Source organism: Mirounga angustirostris, unplaced genomic scaffold, assembly GCF_029215605.1.
Source record: "Mirounga angustirostris isolate CCGP_5_RB_7025 unplaced genomic scaffold, mMirAng1.0.hap1 SCAF_14, whole genome shotgun sequence".
NCBI classification, from domain to species: domain Eukaryota; kingdom Metazoa; phylum Chordata; class Mammalia; order Carnivora; family Phocidae; genus Mirounga; species Mirounga angustirostris.
The window spans coordinates 21,429,712-21,444,049 of record NW_026991722.1 but is presented as its reverse complement, the minus strand read 5'-3'; the positions used below and the strand labels follow the sequence as shown (position 1 = coordinate 21,444,049).

The window sequence follows — 14,338 nt, the reverse complement described above, 5'->3', positions numbered from 1 at the left end:
TGAAATGAAGTACATTCTTACTGAAGTAGACATATAGGATGACAAAAAAGGGAAAACAAAGGATGAATTTTTTCTGCAACCTGATAAAGGAAATTGGGAGAGATATTGAGATGACCAAGTCCTATCCTTGCATGGAGGAAGCACCCTTGTCCCCAACTCACTTGACCTATCAGAAGTAGCCCAAATCCTTCCCAAAGCCTTTCCAGTAGGGATCCTAGATTTCCAACCAGATATCATGAAACTGGGTCAGCAGAAGCAGACTGTTTTCTGAATCTGAGGACAGATAAATAACAATAACCATTCACTGAGAATTTATAATATGCCAGGTACTGTGAGAGCCCTTTAAACCCATTTTACATCATCACATAGCCCTGCATGTCAAATAAATTGGATTAGTTTTTAAATGTGGAGTGTAGGGCTCAGAGAAGCTAAATAGCTTTCCAAGTCACATAGTCACAGAGTAGCAGAGCAGGGATCCAATTCCCATCTATTTAATTGTGGTTTTCTAGTCGAATCCACTTGTTTACAAAAAGGTTGGACTAGCCACCTTCCCAAGCTGCCTGAGGTCTGCTCCATTCTGGATAAACCCTTTTAAAAGCTACTTCCTTAAATAAACAAAATGAAAATAAAGAATATAATTGGTTCACACATGTCTAGGTTGACCAGTTTACCAGATATTTTCCTCTCATTTTGTCTTTTGAAAAGACTTCAAACTCTGAGAGATGTAGTTATCTTTGCTGATATGATAATACCTTCTAGAATTTTTTTTTTCATCTTATATCTTTGTGTGGACACAGGTAATTCTTCTTACCATACAACCTTGTCCTGGCAATTCTCTTTGATAAATAGTTTGCGGATAACAATCACACTTCCTATAACAGATCCCCAGGTTCTTTTCTGGTTGCATAGATCAGCTCAAACTTCTCAGGCTTCTGCTCTGCTTTGTAATGAAAGTGTTATTTCTCTTAAGAATTATTCCTGTATGAACACATCTTCTACATTTTTTGACACATAGTTGGATTTTAGGAACATGTTCCCTTCTCATTTGGTCTGAAATGAAGTAGTCTCATCATAAATCTACATTCCCTTGAAACCTTCCTCAGAGTTCAGCTTTTTAATCTACTTTGTAATTTATTAGCAGAGTAATAATGATTAGCATGACGAGCTTGTAGTAATAGCTCTGTCCCCTTCCAGTACATAACCTCAAATACCCATTTTTGAGGGTTTTGAAAGGAAATTTCTTAGAGTCTCAACATTATAATTTCACAGTTGTGCAATGCCTTTCATTTAGTTAACACTACAAGAATGTATTGTATGCCTAGGATGTCACTAAACATATAGTACTAGATTTGGGGATTAGATTGGTGAACAGTGTAAACTTTGCTTCTACTCTTACAGAGAATACAATTTGGTATAAGATACCAAAAAAATGACTAGACCATTAGAGTTCAGTGTAAGAAGTTTCCAGAAGGGACTTCTCCTATTCCTGTGAAAGTCCAGAAAAAGAGTCTTCTAAGCCAGAGCAGGAATGGTGACATTCCAGCTCAGGTTGCAGCACACAAAAGTAGCAGAGGTGAAAGCATGAGGTCTTCGTGGAACCGATTAAGGTCAGTGACCCCAGAGACCTTCCCCTGTGTCCTTCTCAGGCTTACTTCTGCCCAAGACAAGTGAGAGCATAGAGCTGGGATGGGAGAAGAATTGTGGGAAGTGGGAGGAGATGGATCCTTGTCGGTGAAGCTGGGGCAGGGAGAATTACTAATGACTGAGCTGGCTTTCCTCTCTGGAATTGGGAGATGGATTTAAAAAGGCCTTCACTCAATGCCTGACACATAGTAATCCTTCCATAGATATTGAATGGATTAATGATTGGATGCATAAATTGATTCACCAAAGAAAATTCATATATGTATGATCCATTTCCATAGCACTACTACTATGATAGTTTGTAAAATGATAAATAGGTTTCTGGGAACAGACTAGAAATGGTTTAATGAGATAGTATGTCTGATTTCTAAACAACCACCCTACTGAAAATTTAGGGTGGAATTTGTTTATAAATAAGAGACTATCACAAACTTAGTAATTGTCTTACATGTATACACCTTATGCCTTAAAAAGTAGTTTCCTATTCTCTTAGGGAAAAATCTGGAGTTTAAAAATAATTTTTGTGTGTGGAGGGGGTACACCATTCCTGGAAGTACTGCAATACTAGGTCCATGTATGGAGTGGATGGAGCAAGCTCCTATTCCATCTCCCTGCTCCAAAAATCCACTGAATACATGTCCTGGGATAGAGAACATATCAGATACTAAACTGATAAGAACAGATACTACACTTGATCTTCACTAAAATGCAGAGAAACAATTAAAGATAATTCCTCACTTCAAGCATAACAGTAGGAACTTGAGAGACATTCAATAAATATTGATTATTCCATTTTAGAGACTAACCCAATAAATTCTTTTATGTAAGGATTAAAATTTAATGAAATATTATGGAGATCATTAACTTCTATTCATATTAAGTTAAAATAAAAAGTGGTTTCAAATCATTATTTTTTTTAATTCACATTTCTTAGTTTTACTAAAGTTCTCAATATACTAGCTAGAAAGCCATGATTCTTTGAATATTGGAAATAACATGAAACTTTAGAAAAAAATTGTTATTCTTTGTAATTTCAACCATATACAGCCGAGCATCTTTTTCTTAAGTTTGCAAAATTACTTTGTGAACTATAAAAACTTTAAACCAAAATGTAAATTTTATCTACTTCTTCGTTTGGAAATTAAAAGCTAGAGTTTGGGGTCAAGAGAACAATAAGAAAAAAATACAAAAGGAAAGGAAAGTTTGCCCTGAGAACAATTAAATGTTCCTTTAATTTCCCTAATGTTATTTATTTATTTATTTTTAAAGATTTTATTTATTTATTTGACAGAGACACAGCAAGAGAGGGAACACAAGCAGGGGGAGTGGGAGAGGGAGAAGCAGGCTTCCCGCGGAGCGGGGAGCCCGATGCCGGGCTCGATCCCAGGACCCTGGGATCATGACCTGAGCCGAAGGCAGACGCTTAATGACTGAACCACCCAGGTGCCCCTAATGTTACTTATTTATATTTTACTTAAATCTTCGGGCTAATAATGAGATGATGTGAATAAAAGATCTAGTTGATCTGGTGGTTACATTTATAGTATCTTAGTTAACAGTATGGGGAATGACAAGGAAATAAGCCTATTGCTTGTTTGATGTTTAATGCAAATTAAATATTTTTGTGTTTTTGTGAATACATCTTATCATCATTCATGTGCCTCATAGGGAGTGGAGGTCAGGCAGTTAATAAGCTCAGGGAAAAATTAATGTCTGTAAACATTACATAGTAAAATTCTAAGAGAAACAAACTCTCTGGTATCTAGACAGGACATGGCTTTATAAAAAAATTAACCCAATAATGTAATTGTTACCAAGGCTATTGCACTGACATCATAAAATAGTAGTAGTAGTAGTAACGAGTAACTTAGAAACCAAAGTTTCAAAACTATTCTTTGAATTTCTATTATTTTCAGAAATCACTTCCGTTTCCTGGATTTTATTATGATAATCTTTTTTTTTCTTTTTTTTTTTTTTAGTAAAGAGATTCTTATAAATAAATTTTAAAAAAGACTATGTTATAGTATGGTAAATTCGCCTCCTCTTCTCCATGACAACAGATAAAGAAGCTGTAACCATGGCAACAGTAAGGGCCAGGGAGATTAGGGCCAGACTGGAGATTGGGCCTCCAAGAGCAAAGAAAAAAAGTCCTGATTGATTCCTTATTGAGATGTTATGTGAAGAGGAGTTACTGTTGAGAGAAAGCATTGAGGATTAGTAAGAACAAAATTAATTCCCTGTATAAAGAAGTCATCCCTTTGTTAAAAATGTGTCTGTCCCTTTTCATATGAGGACTGTTTAAACTGAGGTAAAAGAGTCCATGATTAATTCTATTCTGAGCTTTATCTGTGTCATCTGCGTCTAGACTAGCTCTGTGAGAAGGCACTCTTGGAAGCCTGAGGAGAAAAGCATCCGTGCACAGACTCCCATCGCTCTCCCTCTCGGCAGCCCCTGAATAGGTGGGGAAACCACCTCATTTTTTATGCGATACCATCTCTAAGTGAGGGGCTTTTGGGGAAAAAGGAATTGAAAATTTCTCTCCTGTTCTTTTAAAACGAATTTGTCTAACTTCTTGAGAATTCTCAAAAGATTTTTGTAAGTCATCATGGATCACATTTTGTTTTTAGAAAATCTTTTGTAGAAAAAAAATCTAGTAATGATCCCATTTGCTTTAAACTGGAAGATATATAGGTATTACATTTTGAGAAAATGAGCTATGATTTTGCAAGGATGCATGGATAAAGGGGTTACTTGGGGGTGTTTTAGATGATAAATTTATAAACCTGAGAATGGTCTGATGTATGAATATTTTTCATTTTAAAGGACTTTGCCAAATTATCTGCTAAAAAGGCTACTCTTACAAACTTCAGCTGACAGTGTAAGAGAGTGTCACATCCTGACCAACCCTAGATACTAACATTCTTTAAAGTCTTACTACTCTGACAGATTTTTTTTAATATACTTTATTCTGACAGACTTTTTAGATTTTATTTTAATGCACATTTCTTTTACTGTCATGTTGAACCCTACTTTAAGATAAGATTATTATTATATTGATTTTTGGACTTGTTTTATATTATAGATATTAACTATCATTTGTTAGATATTTTGCAAATACTTTGGGTCATTCTTTCCAGAGGAGATAACACTAAACTAAGTGAAGGGGGACAGTAGGAGTTAGGTGGATGAGATGGGTCTGTTAGAGTGGGAGCTGCTATGGGAAGTCTTCGGGGAGTCAAAAGTGGATCCACATGGGGAGAGCCTGCTTAGTGCAAGCAGCAAAAAGCCAAGGAGCCTCCAGATCCTCTTATCATTCATAGGTGTGATGATTACGTATTTGTGCTGTTGTGTGGCATGTTCCTCCCTCAAACCTTGTTATGAACTGAGCACATTCCCTATCTGATGTGGGGGGAGAAAGCCAGGGAGCCTCCATGTGAGCTTGATGAGGAATGCCCTCGCCTATTTTTTTGCCATTGACTCTTCTGTACCTAGAAGGGCTGGCATTGGATAGGCATATTTTTTGGATGAGTAGAGCTAATGGATGCTGCTTACTGTGGAAACTTTGCAAGCCTCTCCCCAAAGTGGTATTTTTCTGGCAACAGAAATACACTAGGCTGTTATACAGGATGGCCCTTGGAATCACCCTCAATCAGTGGTGGAGGAGTGGTGGATAATCACCTCAGCCCGCTTCTTTCAAGACAGATAACCTAGAGGCCGGGGCCACACTGGCCCGCAGAGCCCCCCGTGGAGTTACCATCCAGTTTCTCACAGTGCTAACTGGCAGCTAAGTCATTTTTTTCTAGCCTTTACTCCCTGCTGTCTCACTTCCCAACTTCCTTGGATCACCTTCCAAATAAACTGTTTGCACTTAAATCCATTTCTCAGGGCCTCCTTGTGGAGGAAACCAAACTAAGAAAAGTGATCAACAAGAGCCAGGCCAATAGGCCCATTTCAAAGTTTAGGGATTTCCTGAGGTAAAGAGTAGACCCTGAGGATAAATAAATAGTAGAGTAATATGACCAGATGTGTCTTTTTACAAGCTTATTCAGGATGCTGTCTGTACACAGAATACATTTGAGGGAGATGAGTGGAAGGAAAGCAGAGGAGCTGGAGAAAGCAGAGATAGCTGTGACAGTTCTAGGAAGACAGAATGATGGTGTGGCGGTGGAGCTAACATGGAGTAGGTTTACCAGATGTCCAGGAGGAGGAATCCTAGAAAGGATGAGTGAGAGAGAGTCAGGGGTAGGGGATACCTTTTAGGCTTCTGGGATGTACAGTTGTGAGGACAGTGTAGATACAACTGAGTTGAGCAGCCCAGAAGGAGAAGCAGGCTGAGTGGACAGTGAAGGGGGTGGGGAGGATAAATTCACATAAAGAGTGCTACTTTGAGATGTCCATGGTATGTGGAAGTACAGGTTTTTGTCAGGAGACTTAATATCACCCACATTTTTGAGACAGATGCTACATATCCGGGCATCAGTCTTCTCTCTCCCCTCACCACTCTCCACAAAAGATTGACTAACTTGCTGCCCGCCTATCATTTGTTTCAAATACTGTGTTGACCAAAAAAGCAAGGGGAAATTTTACATATAAAGAAGTTGGCTACGAATATATGGAGCCAGAAATAACTCTGAAAGCTTTCTGCAGTTCTTTAAAACTTATTTCTGTATGTAACTGGTATGTATTGTCCATTGATAATGTTTCTGGAACCATTGGGAAATGAGAGAGCTGCCCTCACCCCAGTGGATTTTCTAGCTAACAGGAGTGAGTGCACAGTAGGAATAGTGATTCAGCCAGCCCCTGGAGAAAGTGAATGTAAGGATGGAGACTAATTTTGATAAGAACTAGAGAAAATAGCCCACAAAAGCCAGTTTGAAGATTAAATGTAGGCAAATGGGTCTTTGTGATTTGGGGCTAGAAATCACCTGTCAAAATGAAACATATGTTTCCTACCCTTGGGAACTTGAAAAAAATAAGATGAATTATGAATATACACATTTAATAGAAAATTCTATTATAGATTATAAGTGCCCCGAATATTTAAAAAATGAGTTCTTCAATTGTGGATGATTTATTCCTGTGAATAACAATTGTTAAATTTTGCCATACATGCAGTGATACTCTACAAGCGTGGGACAATTGTGTATCTTTATGTCTGGTAGAATTTTTTTTCTGTCAGTTCCTTTCCAGCAGGTAGTCTGTAAGAACTCTTTCTACTTTTGGTTAGCTTCCATTGACTTTGATTTGCTGTTCCTTCAAATTGTATCTAAAACAGGATAAACAGTCTCTGAGTAGAATAAGGTTTTACAATAACTGCTTGGTTACCTGAGGCATTTATCCATGGCTATGTGTCTCTGTGTCATGCCTAAACAGAACATTTTTTGTTATGGATCCCGTTAGTAATGGAAATTGGACAAATATGCAGTAGAATCATATATGTTATTAATTAGCCACCCTTTCATAAGCTCCAAGGAATTCTAATATATCTTTGATTCCATTAGTTTGATTGCTTTCCCTTGTGTTTTTTCCTTCCTTTAGAATGGACCATTCTATGTTTGCTAATGTTTTGCCTTCCTGCACATTTCCCGTCCATGGCACCAACACCTCTGACAGCCTCCTCTTCTTCCTCCCTAGCTATCCCAAGCTCCAGTGTCCTCCCTTCTGCTCCCAGAGATGTGGTCCCTGTGTTGGTTTCCAGTCGGTTTGTCCGTCTCAGCTGGCGCCCACCTGCAGAAGCAAAAGGGAACATTCAAACCTTCACGGTCTTTTTCTCCAGAGAAGGTGACAACAGGTAGGTGCTACCAGTACCTAATCCACCATCTCTTTAGATGTATACTGTGGCATAAAGGCAACTGCAGGAGATCTTGAGCAGGGACTTTGGAGACCATGTGGAATCTCAGCTCTGCCCATCACTGATCAGTATGCAGAGATAATATACCTCCATGGTCTGTGTGTGTTTTTTTAAAGTGGGATTGTTTAAAGCATCAAATAAAGTCATTTATAGGATTTATAGGAAACTTCCTTGAAAGAAGGCAAGCATGTGAATATATAATAACCAGGGTTTTTTTTTTTATTTCCTTGATTTTCAAAGTGATAAACAGAAAACAGAATTAGGCTGTATATTAACAGAACAGGATATGAAAGAACCACAGTGGCCAGGTTGTAATCCCAACTCTGTCATTGACATCATGTGATCTCAAGAAAACCACATAATTTCTCTGAGCCTGACTTTACTGTATAATAAAGAGTGAATAATAATACTTAGCTCTCAAAGTTTTTGTTAGGATTAAATTAGGTTGCATATGTAAAGGCCATACAGGAGTATCTAATATTTGGTAGAAATTATTATTTCTCTTTTTTAAAGGTTTTATTTATTTATTATTTGAGAGAGAGAGAGGAGGACCAGAGGAAGAGGGAGAGAGAGAATCTTAAGCAGACTCCATGCTAAGTGTGGAACCTGATGCAGGTCTAGATATCACGATCCTGAGATCATGACCTGAGCCAAAATCAAGAGTCTGACACTTAACCAACTGAGCCACCCAGACACCCCATGTTGTTCCTCTTTTCACTTGCCACTTGTAGGCAGATGTGTTCTGTATATGTCTGGTTTCAAGATTACAATCTATTATTGTTCTTGATTTTTCTCAACACTTTCTCCTTGAAATGTTTCATGATTTTAAGACTTTGAAGTTTGATTTGTAAGTCTAATTTGATATTGGGTAAATTCCAATTTCTTCTATAAGAATAAATTGTGGGGGCACCTGGGTGGCACAGTCAATTAGACATCCGAGCCTTGGTTTCAGCTCAGGTTGTGATCTCAGGGTTATGAGATAGAGCCCCACATCGGGCTCCATGCTCAGCTGAGTCTGCATTTTGGATGTGCCATAACAGAAGGGTTTTTCATATAGTATCTAGTTTGCCATATCGTTTGAAATGGCATTTTGAAATATTTATTTGGATGCCTATATGGCTGGTATCATTATTATGTATCATTAATTATTGACAGTTGAGCAAGTACATTTGAATATAAACATGTTCGGGTTTGGGAAATTTTATTTAAGATTAAAGCATAGGGGCCACTGGGTGGCTCAGTTGGTTAAGTGTCTCCCTTCAGCTCAGATCATGATCCCAGGGTCCTGGGATCGAGCCCCACGTCAGGCTCTCTGCTCAGTGGGAGCCTGCTTCTCCCTCTCCCTGCTGCTCCCCCTGCTTGTGCTCTCTCTCTCTCTGTCAAATAAATAAATAAATAAATAAATAAATAAATAAATAAATAAATAAATAAATAAATAAAATTTTGAAAAAAAAAGATTAAAGCATAAAGCCACTCTGTAAACATTTCACTTAGAAGGAATCAGACACCAAAACTAATATTACTAATATGTTAACTAACTGAAATTTAAATAAAAACTTTAAAAAAAAGAAGGAATCAGAAAAGCAAGGAAGCTTTCTTAATAGACCTTTCCATTCTATTCCTTGGGCATTTTTTTTACTTTCTCTCCTCATCAACATTTGGGTTTTCTGTATTGCCAATTAAAGGCAGCCAAAGAGATCAACATGTAAAAGCTCAATTTGCTTCAGAGAAACACTGTGTTTCCAAATCCCAAAATTCTGTAGAGAACAACACCTATTTACAAATGTACTCTGCAAACCTACTGTGCCTCTCACATAAGGATGGAATGTCATCATTATGTTCCTCAAGAGATGAGGATTTTGGTAGGGCAACTAGGATCTACATAAATGTTGGTCTGTTGATTTGGCTGAATCCTGAGATCCATATCTTTTCTTCCATATTAAACCTCCTCCTATATAGAACCGGTCTAAAACTGACCCCCATTGGTAGGCAGGGTATTGTGGGATGAGGCAGTTTCTTCCTTCATCCTTGAATGCAGACTGCATTCACTTTCTGTAAAGTTTACCAGCCAAGGGAAATGTAACCTTTTTGATACATCTACAAAGATGTTATATTTTGGGGGTTGGTGGCAGCATGGGAGAAGTTGAGAGGGAGAGTGAAAAGAAAGCAACAGAGAGAAGTAGAAGGAAAGACAGAGAAAAATGGCAAGTGCCCTAGTGGGACCCACTTGTTCATTGAGCTGAGTTCAAACGAATCCTGGCTTTCACCGTTCGTTCTTCTGTAGAAGAATGAAATAGACGGCTGTCGCAAGTAATCCTGTGCCAACTGAGGTACCAGTAGAAAGTGTGTGGGGAGAAGCCAGGATTCAAGTGTGAGGCTTAGTCTAATCTCTCCAGTGTGTGAGTGCTCTAAACTCATAGTGATCTTTAGGAGCCCCTCAGGATTCAAAAGGGACAATATAGCTTGGACTGGCCAGAGTGGTGTTCAGTGCAGTATGATAATCAGAAGGAACAGTACAACTTTGTTCATGCTGTGTCTCAAAATGATTTCCTTTCTAGTCCACAGCAATAAAGTATATCATTTTTAAGTTTCTCTTTTCTTTCATAATTTGACCTGACTTTAAAATGAAAGAAATAAACATAATACACATAGAGCCTATGTTCCTTAAGATCACTCATTACCACAAAGAAGTAGGCATTCGTTTTAGTCTCATCTGCAGCTCTTTGACTCTGTGACCTTATGATGAGCCTGGCTGTCTTTGAATCTCAGTGTGTGCAGCTAAGAAAACTGGAGGTAATAATTCTTGCCCAATTGTCTTCATGTAGCCATATGGATGTCCTGGAGCCACGTTAAATTTACCCTACCCCAAACCATACTCACTGTCTTCTCAAATATATTTTCCTCTCTTTTCTTGGTATATGTTAGGACCTTCCATCCTGTTGACCAAACAAAAAACCCAAGTCATATTTTACTCCTCCTGGCCTCTTGGCTCTGCTATTAGTCATTCTGTCCTGTCAAGTCTACCTCGGCCACAGCTCAGCAATGCCCCCTTTATTCTATCATCTCCATCATCACTGATCTGATCTCTGACAATAGCTTCTTGCCTTCTAATCCATCCTTCTCACCATCTCTAGTTATCTTGCTGAAATACAGTTAGGATCACTCACTCTACTGCGAAAAAAATGTGAATGTTCTTAAATTTAAATATGATAAAATTTCTATATAAAGACATGCACATAATAACTTACAAAGTCTTTTGAATGGAAATCTATATCCAATCTATACATAGGTAGAGTGTGGTTCCTATAACCTATAATGGTTAAACATATGTCATTTAAGTAAGTCTAAATGGCTGGATTTGAAAATGGTGCTGCTGTTTATCATCTGTGTGACTTTGTGCATTTAGTTATGTGAAAGATGGGAATAAGATCTTTTGGTATGATGGCTAGAGGGAAGATGCATTATACCTCTCTGAATTGCTATGAGAACTAATTGAAGGAATTGAAGCAAAGCATCCAGGGAAGTCATTGCATATAGGCAGTATGGAGAGGCTCAGAATAGTGTGAACTCAGAGACAATATGGGAAAGAGGCTGAAAATAAGGCTCAAAGGTGGTAATCATCATCATCATCATCATCATCATCATCATCATCTGACTTACCTACCCAATGTGTCTTTCAGCATATAATGTCTCCTAAATTTCTATAAAAAACTGCCCATACTCTTAACAAGTATGGCCAAACTTTCACTTCTGCACTGGATTTCATCCCTTTTTAAGCAAAAGAACAAAACTTCAGCTATTCCTTCTCTCCCCTCATTATAAAATTTTTCCATTCTGGTGGATCCTGTTCATCAACATACAAACATGCAGTTGTATTTTCCATCTCAACAAATTTTCCCTCAATCTTCTCCCTCCTCTACCACTCTGTTCTGTATTCCCTTATATAGCAAATTCCCTTGAGTTGTCTAACTTCACCCGAATACCTTACCTCGTATCTTTTTAAAAATTTTTTATTGTTATGTTAATCACCATACATTACATCATTAGTTTTCGATGTAGTGTTCCATGATTCATTGTTTGTGCATAACACCCAGTGCTCCATGCAGAACGTGCCCTCCTCAATACCCATCACCAGGCTAACCCATCCTCCCACCCCCCTCCCCTCTAGAACCCTCAGTTTGTTTTTCAGAGTCCATCGTCTCTCATGGTTCATCTCCCCCTCCGATTTCCCCCCCTTCATTCTTCCCCTCCTGCTATCTTCTTCTTTACCTTACCTTGTATTTCAGTCATGATTCTATCCCTAATATTTCAAGCAACTGCTCTTATCTAGGTTCACCAGTGACTTCCATGTTGCTAACTCAATAGTCAATTACATTGACTCAGTCCTCACATTACTTGGGCAATAAGCAAATTTTCAGTCCTCACATTACTTGGGCAATAAGCAAATTTTGTCATATTTGATCATTTCCCCTTTTGTGACTCATCATTCCCTTGGGTTCTATTACACACACTTTCCTGGTTCTACTCTAATCCCTCTGGCCACTCATTTTTAGCTTCTACTTTTTACTCCAAATCTCCCTGACCTGTGAATATTGGATTGCCTCAGGGCTCAGGCTTTGAAGATCTCTTTTTATCCAGTTTGTGACTTTATATTTTGTCAGTATGCTGATGTCTTCCAAATTTGTATCTCTGGTCTTGACATTTTACCTGTAGTCCTGAATCATATATCCAAATTCTGCCTTGGTTTCTTAACTTTTGATTTCTTATGAGTATCTACAATGTATCAACAAAACCAAATACCTGTTTTCCTTCATCCCCCCTCCAAATACTTTATTATTATAGAGAATACCCTGTCTCAGTGAAATCTACATATTTCTCATTACTCAGGCCAAAATCCTTGGAATAATTGTTAATTCTTTTCTTTTTCTTATATTGTATAACCAAAAACATCATCAAGTCTTAGCAGCAATATCAAAATACATCCTGAATCCAGGAAGCAATATAATACTTGGTATTTGTTATAAAATAATACTAAAGACTTTCAGTTTTGAACTGAGTGATGGGAATAAAGTGGTTCATCGTATCATTCTGTCTAGTTTTGTGTTGCTTAAAATTTTCCATGATAAAAAAATAAAGCCAAATAAAGAAAAAAAAACATATACTGAATCTTACCACTTCTTACCCCTTTTTATTACCATCAAGTGTCATCTGAACTATTGTAATAACCTCTCAAGGCGGTTCCCTCACAGCAGCAGGAATAAATCTTTTAAAACATACCTTAGATCCTGTTATCCTTCTGCTTCAAAACCTTCCAATGACTTTCTATCTCATTCAGAGACTAAGCAGATACCCTTCCTGATCTGGTCCCTTGTCACCTTCCTAGACTCATCACTTATTCTTAACGTTTACCTATTTGCTCACTTCTCTCCAGTTTCACTGGCTTCATTGCGTTTCCTAAATATACCAAGAATCCTCCTCCCTCAAGTTTTTCACTTGCTGATCAGCCTGTTAGAATGTTCCTCCCCTTGACATCCATGTGGATCCTTGGATTGCACTGAGTCTTTGATGAAGTGGCACCTTCTTCTGGATGTCTTATCTGACCAATACCCATTCCCTATGCCCTTTTTCATTCATATTTTTTCCACAGCTTTATCACCTTGTACTTAGTATTTCCTGAATCCCCTTTCTTGATGCCAGAATATAAGCTTCATGTGGGCAGGGCTGTTCTTATCTCCTTTATTCCCTGAGCTATTCTTAGTACCTAGAGCAATATGGAACCCATAATAAACACTCACAAAATATTTGTTGAATTGAAGCTCTAACTGCAATGTCAACTACTATGTGAATCTCCCCACAGTCCTCCAGCTCATAAATCATCAATTTTTCCCTTATAATTTGATTACTATTATATTATTCCTACCTTTTGTCCAGTTTTGTGTTTGAGTACATGCATGTTTCTCTTCCTGATGACAGAAACTAGGTCTTATTTATAACTCCATACCCACGTGTCTAGTATCATGACTTCTGTAGACACTTACTGATTGGAACTAGTTGGATAAAGGTAGCAGAGAGACAGATGTGGTATTCTTAATAGATAGTTCCTTAATTAATAAAACAAATTGTGTTACTGAGGAGGATGAATAAGTTAACTGAAGTTCAATAACTTATTTTTTAATTGAGAAAAAATAAAAGTTGATTTTGAAATTTGATTCCAATATCCCTGTTCATTTTCTCACTCTCAACTAGAGCAAATATATGCCATATGTCTCTGAGCGGTTAGCTGTGATGCTTATTTGCTCATATAGGTTTATTTAGCACCTTAACACAATAGCTTTTTAAAAGGTGGTGGATTTAACATTTGCCTCAGACTAGTAATGACTTTGTCAGGCAAATTACTCTAGCTCAGATTATCATTAATCTGTCTGACTGGTTAATGGTGTCAATAATGCAAGTGCCATAGTTAACATCTTTTTTTTTTTTTTTTTTTTTTTTTTATTCAGCCCCTTGGGTGCTTTCATTTCATAAGTCAGGAAACAGGAAAAATTACAGAACCTGAAAGCCAGGATTCACAGAGATGCAGTTCCTTCACAAATATCCAGCTATCCCCTCCTTGTACCTAAAAATCATTGAATTGAAAGTGATCTTTGGAATCATAGTACAACTTCCTGCTACTTAAACATTTAGAAACTGATACTCAGGGGAGGAGTCAGTCTCATGCTGAAGGCCACTGAGTAAGCATTCATGGTGAGAGCATTTATTGAACACTTACTGTGCCAGATGCCAGGCTAAGCATCTCTTACATAAATTATCTTATTTCATCCCCACAACAAAACATTATCCACA

At 37.8% G+C, this 14,338-nt stretch overlaps 1 protein-coding gene and 2 non-coding genes across 3 annotated transcripts in view; 2 read left to right on the top strand and 1 right to left on the bottom strand.

Annotated features, from left to right (window-relative positions):
- The window catches only part of DCC (DCC netrin 1 receptor), a 775,798-nt gene that overhangs the window by 387,124 nt on the left and 374,336 nt on the right, over nucleotides 1-14,338 (top strand). Inside the window, exon 8 of the mRNA XM_064578790.1 lies at nucleotides 7,279-7,435. Within this exon, the coding sequence (XP_064434860.1) occupies nucleotides 7,279-7,435 (157 nt within the window). The remainder of the gene's footprint in view (nucleotides 1-7,278; nucleotides 7,436-14,338) is intronic.
- LOC123853353 (U2 spliceosomal RNA) lies at nucleotides 2,176-2,365 on the bottom strand. Its single transcript, XR_006793125.1, has one exon. It is a non-coding gene; the product is annotated as a U2 spliceosomal RNA (small nuclear RNA).
- Nucleotides 4,946-5,049, top strand: LOC123853348 (small nucleolar RNA U13). Its single transcript, XR_006793120.1, has one exon. It is a non-coding gene; the product is annotated as a small nucleolar RNA U13 (small nucleolar RNA).